Raw genomic sequence first — 13,491 nt, 5'->3', positions numbered from 1 at the left:
GCCCTCTCTAGAGCCAGTGTTTGGTTTGTCCATTCTGGGCTACTGTAACAGAAACAGAAACATGGCGGTGCAACATGGCGGCCTCCGTGGAAGGGGATCTGCTCCCTATGTAGATATAAAGGGCTCATTCTGAGGTAACAAAAACAGAACAATTCTTATTTTCAGGTGATTATACACTAATTAAAACATAAGAATATTATATTGCATATTTCTGAAAAGTCCGTTCCACTAGATGCCACTAAATTCTGCACACTGCACCTTTAAAAAAAAACCAAAAAAAAAAAACCCTTCAACACTGTAATTTTGTGTTTATGTTGTTGTTTTTTTTAAGTTGATCAGTGAATTTTGTTACAGCTATTTTGTTGCCGTTATTTTATATGAATGTGTTTCCTGATTTGTCTCATTTTATCCATGTGTTTCTTTACATCTGAATAAAAAAATTCATTTTCTTTAATGAACCATAGCTCCAGTATGTTCTCTTTTGTATAACAACATACTGTAGGCCTTAAAAAAAGACAAATATGGTACAACTTCAAGGTGAAAAAGTTTAATTTTTATGGAAAAGACTAAAATAACAACCGTGTATGGAAAATATACACACTCACAAATACATTATTAATGTATGAACAATTTTCACCAACGTACTGACAGGATATTTCCTGTTGAATGTCACCAGTGTCACCATTTAGATTTAGATTATCCTAATCCAGATGTTTTATGTGACATGCCGTCGCTGTTTAAAGTTCTCATTTGTCTCCGAAGTGATTTACAGTTTGAAAATTACTTCGATATTATTATCTTGAGCTCTAATTAGTCAGCAGATGCAAAAATTAAATTATTTAAATTGATTTCTGGCTTCTAGGTTTCTTGCATGGAGCTAACGGGAGAATTAAATTTTCATTTGTTAAATGGGATTGACCAATCATTGTAAAGCTAAAACATAAATATCACAACCATCAAAGCGGCTCAGACTTCATCTCAGCCTCCATCACACTGAAACAGAAACTGTCGCGTTTCTACTGATTTACTGAAAGATTTGCTGAAAATGTTTTATTACCCCGCAGTGTTGAAGCGTCACACGGGATGTTTTTCTACAATCTGGTGAGTTATAAATCTTTCTCTATTTTACTTCGACTTATCACAGTGAAGCGACTCTACAGTGACCATTTTGTAGATTAATTAGAGTTTTAATTCGCCACTGGGACCGTGAAAATGATGAATTCGTGAAAACTGCTATTCGAGCTTTTTCTGAGACTTCCTCCAAGAAACTTCACTTTTTTGGAAAACTATACAGACATTAAAATTCATATTAACACCTAAATCATCTCTTTGTGTGCACACAATCCTTAAATATACATTCAGGATCAGTAAACGGTTCAATTTCATGCCCTGTAATTATCCCTGGTATTAAATAAAGCCGTTAAACAACTTAATATTCGGTGGGGTTGTAAGGTGCAGTGTATATTTTAGAGATTTTGTTCCTTTTGGAAAAAATGTTCAGCTTGTACAACCGACGCACATTTTTTTCCTTTGTAAATCTTTAATATATTGAATGTTTTCTGCAGATTAAACCCAGGTTCTCCGCCTCATTTTGGTGCACAGAGAACAGGTGGATCAGTGGGAAAGTTCACACACATCTGTTAATGTAAACAGTAACCAAAACATCAAGTCTGAGTGTTTGAAGTGCTGCTGACAAAAGACAACAGCTTTGAAGATGAGGTGAAGGTCAAAGGTTACGTGAAGACAAAAAAAAGGCGTGTAAGCCTTGGTGCACATGTGACATTAAAGTGAAGACACTTTATGACTTGATGTGTTTCTTTGATCAATGTTTAAACTTGTGAATGGACTGATAGAAGCAGTTATACGTGCCTTTTACATAATATGTGCCTTTGTGGTTGGTGGATTGTTGGCCAGTGACAGATCGGCTCATTTGTATTTTTTGCTTATCTTTATGTGTGTAAATTAATTGTACAGTATAAAACAGAACTGAATACACCTCTGGTCAATATCACTAAAATGTTAAGTAATTACAAATCCTGTCCATTAATACAATTTCTTTGTTTTTAGACAATTGCCAAGAAGACTGAAACCAGTTCATTTGAAAAACAAGTTTGACTAATTTAACTATAGTGAAAGATCCATATTTAAGAACGGATAGCAACAACAGCACACCCTTCATTAGTGAGACTCCATTACTTTTTAGTATTTTGTGTGTCGTCTTTATTTTTGATGGCAGAGTTGAACCTCCTGGGCAGGGATGATATACCAGTCTCTGTATCTCCTAACCACTGCTGCAACTGTGTTTTGGCTTCTGTTCAGTAGCCGACTGATGGTCTTGTACCTTCTTCATCTTCATGCAGTCTCAAAATCTGTTTTTTTTACTTGTTCATTCAATTCCTCAACATGTGGAGCCATGTAGCATTAGACACAACCCAGGTCAAAACTCAGAAAGTTGTGGTGTTCACAGGTTTTTTTTTTATAACCTTGTTCAGGCAATTCGTCTTAATTGGAAGTCACAAGTGTAATCATTTTTGTTACATTGATTTTGTACTTTGAGGCCTTTATTTTCAGTTTAGTCTATCCAACCTGTTTGTTTTTAATTACAAATATCCTACACTTCACCCTAAAAATACTACAATTATTGTAAGATGATACAATTTTGAATCATTTAACATTTTAGTGATATTGCACAGGGTTTTACCGTTATATACTGTATATGTGTACTTTTGTTTGCAAACTCGCTTTCATCAAATTGCTCATTGAGGGACGGATTAGAGTCAAGAGATGAGTTAAACTTTCACCAAGTAAGTTTATCAAAGCAATGTTTCAGAAGATATTTTTTTCTATATTTGGCTCTTTTTAGTCAGTGTAGTGATTTAAAGCACAAATGATGAAAAGTTACTACAATGTGAAGAATAAACTAGTAGATTATTAGAGATCAGAATCATGAAACAGCTTTTTAGAGAGACATTAGCAAATGTATCAGTGTTGAACAGTGTGAACACAGTGATAAAAGTCAAAAAGTCTACTTCAGTGCTTGTTAATAACGTTTTCATGACTGTGTGCAACCCGTTTGGAAGCCGGTATGAGTAATGAAATATACCAACAGACTGTAAGATCACTGTGACTGTTTTCAATTGTCAATCATTGGAGGGTCATAACCAGAATTATAAGACGTGTAAAAAAAACAACCTCAAATGGCCTGTTCGTAAACAAAACATAAACAAAAAATGTCACATTATTATGAGAGCATTTTTACATCCATGTGGTTTATTTTTCTGTTGGATCTCTGCTCAGTTAGAAAGCTTATTGTCTCCAGTTGTAAAACAGCGAGTTACAAGCCACCATAACTTACAGTAAACAGTAATTAGCAAACAGTTATAATTGCCAGTTTAGTCTGAGAGATTGTAGTTTATTTAATCCCCCCTTTCTCTTTCTGTTTTTATCCTGACGAATAAAAAACACCAAACAAGATTGTCCTTTTAACCGTTTCAGGCTGGTTGCTACAAAAGGCATCAGAGTTCCTCGCCGGGATTTCCTCAAAGTCAACGTTAAAAGCACCTGGTGAGGAGTTATTTAAGTCATTTTCACATATTTACTTCATAACTGGCTGAACTGGGAGCAGTCCACGTTAATATAAAACAAATGCCCGTACAGTGATGACATCATGAACTACGTGCTGGAGCAGGTCCCACCGCCTGCGCCGGGTCTCCCGCGACCTCGCTTCTCCCTCTACCTCTCCTCCCAGCTCCAGTATGGCGTCATTGTTGTGTACCACCGACAGTGTGCTATTCTCCTGGGTAAGAAATCATGAACAGGTCAGAGGAGAGAGAGACTTGCTGAGACAGGTGCGCTATTCCTCTGTGTTATCTAACATCAGAGGGGGGTCGACCTTTTGTGTCCTTCCAGAGGAACTTCAGTCCATTATTGGCCAGCTGTTGAAACAGAGGACCTCCCAGAAAATTGATATAGATGATCACAGCAGGTGAGTCCAGGTGCTCCTCATTCATGTTTGCCTGCATTTCCAAACAGAAAATAACACCTGCTACTTGTTGCTGGGCCTCTTGTTGTCTCTCAGACAAGCTCTGCTCTTCCCGGATGCTCTGTGTCTCCTGGAAGAGGCAGAAGGAGCTCCAGACCCCTTATTCGGAGTGATGTCCATGCAGGGCGCCATGCCCAGTCCCACTACACTGATACAGGTACCCAGATAACCATGTAAGGAAATGAACACATAGCAGAAGTCTGTAGATGAAGGTAAAGATATAAATCATAAGAAGCAGTGCTTATCTAAATGTAATGAAATGAAATAAGATGAGGCATATTTAGAATGTAAAAGCAACACAAGACAATATAAAAAGACATTTAAATACAATTAAAAAGTGTTAAATTGGAAATAAAAAAATAAGTTAAAATAGAATAAGACAGATAAAACAGCAGTGTAAGATATTAATCAAAAGCCTCAGATTTGATTTAAAAAAAGGCAGCAGCAAAGTACAGAAAAGTCTTCAGCCTTGATTTACTGAGAGTTGCAGCAGACCTGCAGTTTTCTGGGAGTTTGTTCCAGATATGTGGAGCATAAAAACTGAGCGCTGCTTCTTCATGTTTATTTTTGACTCTGGGGACAGAAAGCAGACGTGTCCCAGACGACCTGAGAGGTCTGGATGCTTCATAACGTAGCAGAAAGTCAGAAATTGGCCCTGAACCACTCAGTGCTTTATAAACCAACAGTAATCATTTTTTTGACAGACAGGAAGCCGGTGTAAAGATCTGTGAACTGGAGTGATATGATCCACTTTCTTGGTCTTAGTGAGGACTCGAGCAGCAGCGTTCTGAATCAACTGCAGCTGTCTGGTCGATTTTTTTAAGGAGACCTTTAAAAACACTGTTACAGTAGTCGAGTCTACTGAAGATAAATGCATGGAAAAGTTTTTCCAAATCCTGCTGAGACATAAATCCTTTAATCCTTGATATATTCTCAAGGTGATAGTAGGCTGACTTTTCTCTAATGTGGCTGTTGAAATTCAGGTCTGAGTCCTTGACTGCACCAAGAGTTCTGGCTTGGTTTGTGGTTTTTAACATTATCAGATGAAGCTGGGCGCTGACTATTAATCATTCGTATAACAAATAAGTGTCTTCTGGCTGTTCTTTGTCTCTCAGATGGGGCAGGAGTATCTGAGAGAAGCCTCTGCTGAACTCTCTGAACCGACTGCTCCGACCGCTGCTGCGGCTGCTGCTGCTGCTGCAGCACTAGAGAGCGGTAGGATGACTTCATGTGATGGCATCAAAATAATGATCTCTTCAGGGCAGTGGGTCATTGCAGCAGCAGAAAACAAGATGTACTCTGAATGCAAAAATAGAAAAGAAATTCTTAAAATGGTGACTCAGTTACATGATTAACTGTCAGAAAAATTTAATGAAATGTCATTCAAATGGGCTTGAAAATAGAAGTTAGATTATTACATCACTTGAGAAATATGACATATCTTGAACTAAAGACACAATAATATAATACAAGTATAATAAGGAGACTTTAATAAGTAAAGGAAATGCACATCCAGCTGATCATTACGTCTGAAGCATCACAGCTGCAGAAAGCAGGAGCAGTTAATAAACATCTACCTGTTATAATGTTTCAAGTAAAACTGATTGAGATCAACAGAAATGGTCAGACCACAGTGTTATACGGTTACATGTGTAGTGGATTGTTATTCAGAATGTGTTCATTTGTCCGTTAGCTCTATGATAGTTTGTAAATGTTTGTTTGTGACAAGCTGATCTGCCTCATTGTTAGAAGCTGAAGATTAAATTATTCTTCCATTTGTTTTGCTGGCAAACATGTAAAATACAGTAAACATGAATCTGTGCAATAACTTCAACTGTTAGGTTATTTGCAGTGGTGGAAGAAGTATTGAGATCTTTTACTTAAGTAAAAGTAGCAATACTACAGTATAAAAATACTCCATAACAAGTAAAAGTCCTGCATTCAAAATTTTACTTAAGTAAGAAGTATTACCAACAAAATGTACATAAAGTATCAAAAGTACTCATGCAAAATTGGCTCTATTCAGATTGTTGTATTTATGATATACAGACATTATTGGACTATTTTTACTGATGCATTTACATGTAAGCGACATAGGAGCTCATTTCTATACTGATGTGTAGTTTTATTCTATAACTATGCATCATATTTTTTAAGCTCATGATATGTATTACATGGAAAGTCTTTATCTGAAAAGTAACTAAAGCTCCTAAATAAATGTAGTGTAGTAAAAAGTACATTATATCCTAGCATTTCCTCCTAGCATAAAATAGAAACACTTTAGTCAAGTACAAGTACCTCAAAATTGTACAATATTTGAGTAAATGTACTTAGTTACATTCCACAGTTGGCTATTTGTTCACAGTACTTTTACATGATGGAGTTTGAATGTGTTGATTTACTTTGTGCGTACTTGATGCTGATACAGACGTCTCACCGTGTTGAACACAGCCTGATGATGTTTGAAATGCAAATGAAAGAATTTACATTCCAGTGAAAGAAAATATGCAGAATGCCGGCCATCCACATTATGTGATTATCACATATAATTAAAAAGTCAGCTGTGCGGCTTTACAATAACACACAGCCTAATCACAGCGTGTCCGGAGACGTACTGTATGTCAGGCTGTGTGCAGTGATACGTGCAGAAATGCCAACAGGTCACTGAGAAAGACAGAGCTCCGATTGTGCTAATCCAGGCAGAAATATGGAGCAGCACAGAGCGGAGAGAAACAGGTTGGGTCAGGTCAGAGCGGAGACAGCGCAGAGCCGACTGCCTTCGACAACACCCTCCTAATTGGCCGAGGCTGATGCCGCGGTGTCGGGAAGTGTTGTGTAGCTGGATTTCACTCAGCAGAAGAGAACACTTTAATTGTTGCTTGATGAGCCGTATCCTCGCCTGCTGGCTTCAGCAGCTTGTGTAGCTGTTAAAATACTATTGAGCCTTGTTATTAATGTCAGTCATACTTTTTTTTTTTTTTTGCCAGGCATAACCGCATCTCCAGACAGCATCACCCTGAGAGAGACAGAGCAAGTAGCTATCCCGGCTGCAGAGGTACAGCCGTCAAAAGAATCACATATAAAGACATGTTTGTCTTCAATTCCATCCATCTTTCTGTCCTCTCTTTCCTCTTCTCGATGCTAGTTTGAAGGTGTGGAGCTCGCTGATCATCATCCAGATACTATCGACTTCCTGTTGGCCCAAACGGATCACTTCCCAGAGGGTGAGTTTGAAAACTAAGGCCCCATTTCTTCTATTAGACAAAAGGGGTTTAAAGGAGAAAGGAAATTAGAAGAGATCATCATCGTTTTTTCTTCTTTTTAACCTTTTTCTAACAGGAGATTTAGAGACAGCAAGAGAAGAAGTGACGCGAGCAGAGCAAGAGACGGAGAGGGAAGGGAGAGAGGGAGAGCCGACAGGATCCACTATCGAGTAAATCATTCAGACTCATGCATGTGGACGCATCAGTTCGAACGCACGCTGATCCACACTGACTGTGTGTTTCTACCTGTGTCAGGTTACAGCCTACTGCTCTCTCCAGTGAAGAAGCCATTTTGTTGCCTCAGGAAGAGCCAGGCTCGTCCGTGGAGAAGCCCGGACTCCCCACAGACCAGCTGACCCCTGTCTCCATGCCCGCTCTCCCCTCGCCACCATCTGTAGCAAAGGAACGCGTAAAAAGAAGTCTGGAGTTAGAGGTGCCGGCTTTTGTGTCTAAGAGACAAACTTCAGGAGGCTCCTTTGGTAGATGAATGGTTACAGCAAATAACAACAACAACAACAACAACAACAACAACAACAACAACCAGATAATCACATCCTCAATTAGAGCCAATAAAAAAATCTATAAAGGGGACAATCCTCTAATAAAGTATCCTTTATAAAGGGGTTAAAGTTGTAACTAATGGCTTTAATGTTAATCATTTTTACTAATGTTTTATAAAGAAGCTATAAGTCATTAATAATTGTAGTTTATGGGGTGCTGGGTTGCGATAAATCCCTTTTTCTGGTGTTCATCCTCTCCCAGACGACACATGCATCGCAGGGAAATTAAAGTCACATTAATAAAGAGTCTGCAGCTTCTCAGTTTCTAATAAGCTGCCATGTTTACAGTTATAAATGCTAATAAACAATTAATAAAAGGTTTTTACGAAAATCCATCTAATCTGCTTTTGTAAATGTTAAGTTGTTTAAAAATGAATTTTGGTCCAGTTGTCAAAATGTCAATTTTAGGGTTTTCTTTATGTTTAAAAGAGCTTTTTGAAGAGCACATCGAGTTTACGCCTGTCATATGAAATGTGCTATATGAATAAATTTGACTTGACTTGAAAAACAAAGCAAGTGTCGTGCTGGAGGAGGATAAACACTTATAAGTGATCTATAAAGCATTAATAAATCATTTACTCCATGGAGAACAGTGGAGAAAGGAAGGAAGCTGTGAAATGCAAAAAAAAAAAAAGAATTTAATAAACTCAATATCAAATTCTCTCACTTTAATAATATTTCACTTTTTTGCATTTCAGTGTCAGAGTAAATAATGTACTATCCATTATTAAAAAGATTCAAGATTTAATTCATAAATAATAAAATAAAAAGTACAAAAAAGGGGTCACACACCCAAATCAGTTAGATTGTTCCTTTTATTTAGTTTTCTTAAACGAACACAGGAGATTTTTTTTGTGCTTTGAACTTGGTTGGTTGCACCACAGTTTTTTACTTTGTCTTTGTTAACCATTAATAAAACCTTTAGCTACAACTCATAAACCCTTTACGAGAGAGGTCTCATCACAAAATGGTACTCAGAATACATTTGACAGACTGGAGGAAAGTTCTTGGTAAATTTACTTACTCATCCCTCCCGTTCCCAGGATGTGCCTCCCCCAGAGGTGAAGGTGAGGAGGCAGAGGAGGAAGAAGCAGCTGATCTTCTTCGACCCAGAGACGCAGCTCTCCCAGGAGGTGCTGCAGCAGCAGATCGACAACCCTCTGACTGAGACCACGCGTCCCCTCTTCCCTCTGCCGTCTTCTCACAGGAGGCTCCCCGCCGCTGAGCTCCTCAGCAACCCCTGCACCTGTCAGTAAAAGACCTGTAAAAAATACAATAATGCTCAATAAAACACCAGCTAAAGGTTTTCAGTTACTCTGGCTGTTATAGTCAGGTTGAAGCTGGGTGGAGCTGAGAATCATGTAATGTCACCAAACTCTCTTGTGTCAGATATCACTCCTTACTTACTTTATAGACCCTATATTGGTCATTTATCTGCCTGAATTATGTGTAAATTTATCTACTTTATCGTGCCCTCAAATATTCCACAATGCTAACAATCCCACAACGTAATTTGCCACATTTTACACTTGTAATGAACATTTTGTGACTCCACAACTTACAGTGATGATGCAAAATGATGATAATTAGAAAGTGTCTAAAATCTCACTTTACGGTCCGCTATTGACTAAACTATTGAGCGTCTATTATCTAGGGAGTAGTGAATATGTGAATAGTGTGATTTCAGACACTGCTTATGAACTAATAACAACAGGTCCTTTTCATAGAAGACGTTTTGACACGTCACAGCAGGTAAAGCACATATGTAAATAATAAAATTAAGGATTGCTGAATTCTATTTAGCTCCTTAAGTTTCAGGATCCTGATGTCATGCATGCTGGCTCGCTGTCACACGGTCATGACTCACTGGGACACTTAAATAGAACGGAGCCATCGTTAATGTTATTAAAAACAACTAATAAGTCCAAATGTCTACTGTGAAAAGGGCCTAAGATAACAGGTGCAGTAAAGCTAATAGGAGCGTCAGGGAAATGTCAGCCAAGCTGTCAAAGAAGGGCTTTAATCAGGCAACTTAAGTGAAAACACCTGCGTGGGGAGGGGGCAGTGGGTGTGCTGAGGCTCACATATCACATATCTTAGATTAGTAACTGTACATGTTGGGCTGAAGTAAAGAACAAACACATCTTTAAAGTCCAAACTCATATTTATTTGTGTAGAAGTATTAATTATCAGACTGGTAGAAGAATTTTGAAATCTGCATGTGTGTAATATCGTCAAATCAATCGTGATTACGTTATATAATTACCATAAACAAATATAAACATGGTTGAGAGGATTGACCTTCATTCCATGCTAGGACTATATCCCCGGCTCCTCCAGTCCGCATGCTGAAGTGTCTTTGGTCAAGATAGTGAAACCCGAAATGCTCCCAGTAGCTGCGCCATCGGTGTGTGAGTGTGTGAGTGTGTGTTTGTGTGTGTGTGTGTGTGTGTGTGTGGGTGAGCATAGAAACATTGTGGGGCGCTTTGGACAGGAAGCGCCGTATCGCTGATGAGCAGGTTCAGTGTATGAATGTGTGTGAATGGGTGAATGTTGGCATGTATTGTAGAGCACTTTGAGTGGTCGATAAGACTAGAAAAGCACTATATAAGTGCAGTCATTTACTATTAACCATTAAATACATTATAAAACATTTTAGGTAAAAATAGAAGTACGAGGACAGCTTTATCAGTGCAACTTGGTCCATTTAAACACCACCACAAAACTGGGACAGCAGTAATACATCATTTGACTCTTTCCTTTCTTATCACTCCTCCAAGCTAAACAGCTACAGATAATATATAAAGTGTTATGTTGTTCCTATAAAAGCACAAAAATTTGATTTTAAACTATGCAGTGTAGGTTATATAGTTACTGTTCCTTTAATTATGTCCATGATTACAATAAACATCATTAAGATAATCTACATTTCACTCTAATGTTGCTCTAAATTACAATCATCATTCCCACAAACATGAACAGCAGGTTTCCTGTTTTGTGCCATAAATCAGTTTTGTCTTATGCTATAAATCAATCCAGCAGATTCCTGTGAGATCAAACCCAGTGGCACCAAATGTTAAATGTGAATGAAAAGACGCGGCTAATCTCATTATTTTTATTGATGTCGGTGCCTCTAAGTAATTGTAATAATTAATTGAAGTAAAGTGAAACATGTCATTTCAATTCTTCTTTTTCCCCCGACTTCTCATACTCATCTGCACCTGCTGCTATTTTCAAGGACGTGACTTGAGTAACCTTTTTAAAAATAAACCACAAATCTATTTTTTCCCCCCTGCAGTCTTGCCTGAAGAGGTGCAGTTTCTATGGAGACAGGCTGCGACTGTCACGCCTCTCTCTGGTTTGGACCTGCAGGTCGGGGAGAGAGGGCCCGAGTCCACAGACTCTGAGAAGGAAAGAGAGCGTGAGATGGTTGAGATGGCTGAGATGGCTGAAAGAGAGGAGAGACATGAGCTCAGCCCCAAGGAGGTGGGGAAGGGTGTTTGGTTTGGGAATATTTGTGGAGACATTTTGTACCAGGGGAGGACAGGAAATGTCACAAGATGAATAACTATCTGTGTCTGTGTGTGAATACAGGTCCCTAGAGACTTTGCAGAATCAGAGATGTTTGGTATTTCAGGTAAAACTTGTGTAAAAAAAACACAAGATTTCACCAATACATCAAAAATTTCACAACTCATGCCACATTTTGGATTTAAATCAGTTGGCTGGGGGCAGCTTGTTTGTGTTTACCTGAGGGGTGAAATTATTGTCCTCAAACTGTTTGTGCTGTACGTGCGTTCAGCATGAGTTTAAGTGGTTGGTTCCTTCACGGGAGGGCGGCTCAGGTCAGGGGTGGGGGTTAGGCATGTGTCACTTTTGGTTAAGGGTTAGGGCAAGCCTCCAGAGAATGAATATAAGTGAATGCAGTGTCTTCAAACGTCTGCTGAACCAGAGTGTGTGTGTTTGTCAAGGCCATGATTCATTGATACTGGAGGGCTCCGACCAAAGGGAGGGGTCTCGAGAGATTTCCCCCATATACACATCAGAGAGAGAAGGGTAAGTAATAAATAAAGATATATAGAGTGACTATATGAGTGTGGTCATGTTTACAAGCACGTGTGTGTGTGTGTGTGTGTGTGTGTGTGTGTGTGTGTGTGTGTGTGTGTTGGCAGGTCCACTGTCTCCAGATCCACACTGCAGGACATCCCAGAGGTGATGGAGGATATGCAGGGGAGAATGTTAGCAGAGTCTCCGGGGTAATGACAGTGCAAGTCTGCATTTTACCTGAAATATTAGAAACTCAAGAGTTTGTTTTATGTGATCTTTGCATTTGTTTTGGTGTGCAAACAGGAATACATTACTCGTGTGTGTCTCTAGGTTGATGCCGGTGCTGGCTGAGCACGAAGTAGCACCTGTGCTGTTTCAGTCTCTTCTGCCGCCAGACGCCGACCGCAGAGCTGTCAGCAACATTTTTCACAAGCTTCTGGGTGAGGGCATCAATTTCAGTAATCATCAAATCTTCCCATTACTCATGTGTTGAAATTGTGGTCATGTTGCAGCATCAGCGCCAAAGGAAACTCTTTAATCAATATGTGGTTGGTGAGTTATGAGATCTGACTTTCAGTTTAGAAAAAAAGTCTGAGTCAGGGCTTTGAAAGTACCAAATGGTGTCACTAGTGGAAGCTTTAATAATGGGAGGGAGGTGGGAAGAAGATGAGTGATATTGTTGGTGTCTGCAACACTTGGACTTGGACAACACACTGGAGGATAATGTACAACAGTTCATAGAAAAATAATACAATTTCAAAAAAAAGATAATTTACCCAATTTTAATATGAGCTTATTTTGATCTTTTTATATTTGTTAATTTTCATGCCACCAAACTGAACTGTCAGTTTGTTTGATTTTAAGTGTATGGCTTTTAAAATGTTCTATCTATGTGTGTCTTTTGTGTGTGTGTGTGTGTGTGTGTGTGTGTGTGTGTGTGTGTAGAGATTTTATCAGCCAGGAAGGTGCGTGTGGAGCAGGACATGCCTTATGGGGACATCTTGATATTACCTGGACCGAACGATGAAGAGGTGCATCTGACTTAGTGACATGAACTCAGTCACTCAGGTCCCCATAAACCACCAAAACAAACATTACTGTTCAGCCTGAAAGAGGATTATTTGGTTGTTTCAAACAGTGTCACACAAATGAAATAGTGGTTCATAAGATTTGCTGTTGGTATGTCTTGTTGACATGTTTAAAATTTAATAATTTAATAAGATTTTAAAACGTTTTACCTGATGTTTATATGCCATAAAATTTCCAAAAGCATGGTTTTACATCATCGGTCCATTTATGACATGTTGTATCAACTATATGGCATTTCAGATAAATATTTTAACAGTTTTTATTGTTATATTTTTTCATACTTTTAATGACCTCACTTCATGTTTTTCTGTACTGAAAGAAACAGTGATGTGTCCCTTTTAGAGAACTACAAAATAAACATTTTATGATGATCTCTGTCAGTTATTTCTGTAAAGAAAGCATGCACTGTATATTGAAAAGTATCTGTGCTATGCAGTGGAGGACAGGTGTGGCAAAACATATTGCAGGGGTTAAGGAGGTGCAAGGAGGA

General features: G+C 38.6%; 1 protein-coding gene across 3 annotated transcripts; it reads left to right on the top strand.

Annotated features, from left to right (window-relative positions):
• The first annotated feature begins 96 nt into the window (after positions 1 to 96).
• On the top strand, positions 97 to 13,345 carry LOC121905755 (meiotic recombination protein REC8 homolog). Of its 3 annotated transcripts, none has more exons than XM_042424257.1 (18): positions 97 to 134; positions 1,065 to 1,101; positions 3,496 to 3,564; positions 3,658 to 3,800; positions 3,910 to 3,985; positions 4,079 to 4,199; positions 5,158 to 5,257; positions 7,030 to 7,097; positions 7,188 to 7,266; positions 7,382 to 7,475; positions 7,561 to 7,738; positions 8,909 to 9,113; positions 11,164 to 11,351; positions 11,460 to 11,502; positions 11,837 to 11,921; positions 12,038 to 12,121; positions 12,243 to 12,352; positions 12,858 to 13,345. In XM_042424257.1, exons 4-18 carry the CDS (start codon positions 3,668 to 3,670, stop codon positions 12,956 to 12,958), a joined length of 1,665 nt encoding a protein of 554 aa, XP_042280191.1. In that variant the 5' UTR covers positions 97 to 134; positions 1,065 to 1,101; positions 3,496 to 3,564; positions 3,658 to 3,667; the 3' UTR covers positions 12,959 to 13,345. The 3 variants fall into 3 exon arrangements, with proteins under 3 accessions (XP_042280191.1, XP_042280189.1, XP_042280190.1); XM_042424256.1 differs by lacking the exon at positions 97 to 134 and adding an exon at positions 1,566 to 1,732 and having other exon boundaries at positions 1,033 to 1,101; XM_042424255.1 differs by lacking the exon at positions 97 to 134 and having other exon boundaries at positions 879 to 1,101.
• The last annotated feature ends 146 nt before the right edge of the window (positions 13,346 to 13,491 follow it).

This window comes from Thunnus maccoyii, chromosome 10, assembly GCF_910596095.1.
Source record: "Thunnus maccoyii chromosome 10, fThuMac1.1, whole genome shotgun sequence".
Taxonomy (NCBI): Eukaryota; Metazoa; Chordata; class Actinopteri; order Scombriformes; family Scombridae; genus Thunnus; species Thunnus maccoyii.
Note: the sequence above shows the minus strand (reverse complement) of the source record. Positions and strands in the feature narration are given on the sequence as shown.

Excerpts from the sequence above, each read along its gene's own strand:
- LOC121905755 (XM_042424255.1), top strand. The coding sequence starts at position 1,046 with ATGTTTTATTACCCCGCAGTGTTGAAGCGTCACACGGGATGTTTTTCT. Across the intron at positions 5,258-7,029 it reads TGCTGCAGCACTAGAGAGCG|GCATAACCGCATCTCCAGAC; the intron begins GTAGGATGACTT and ends TTTTTTTGCCAG. Across the intron at positions 11,352-11,459 it reads ATGAGCTCAGCCCCAAGGAG|GTCCCTAGAGACTTTGCAGA; the intron begins GTGGGGAAGGGT and ends GTGTGAATACAG.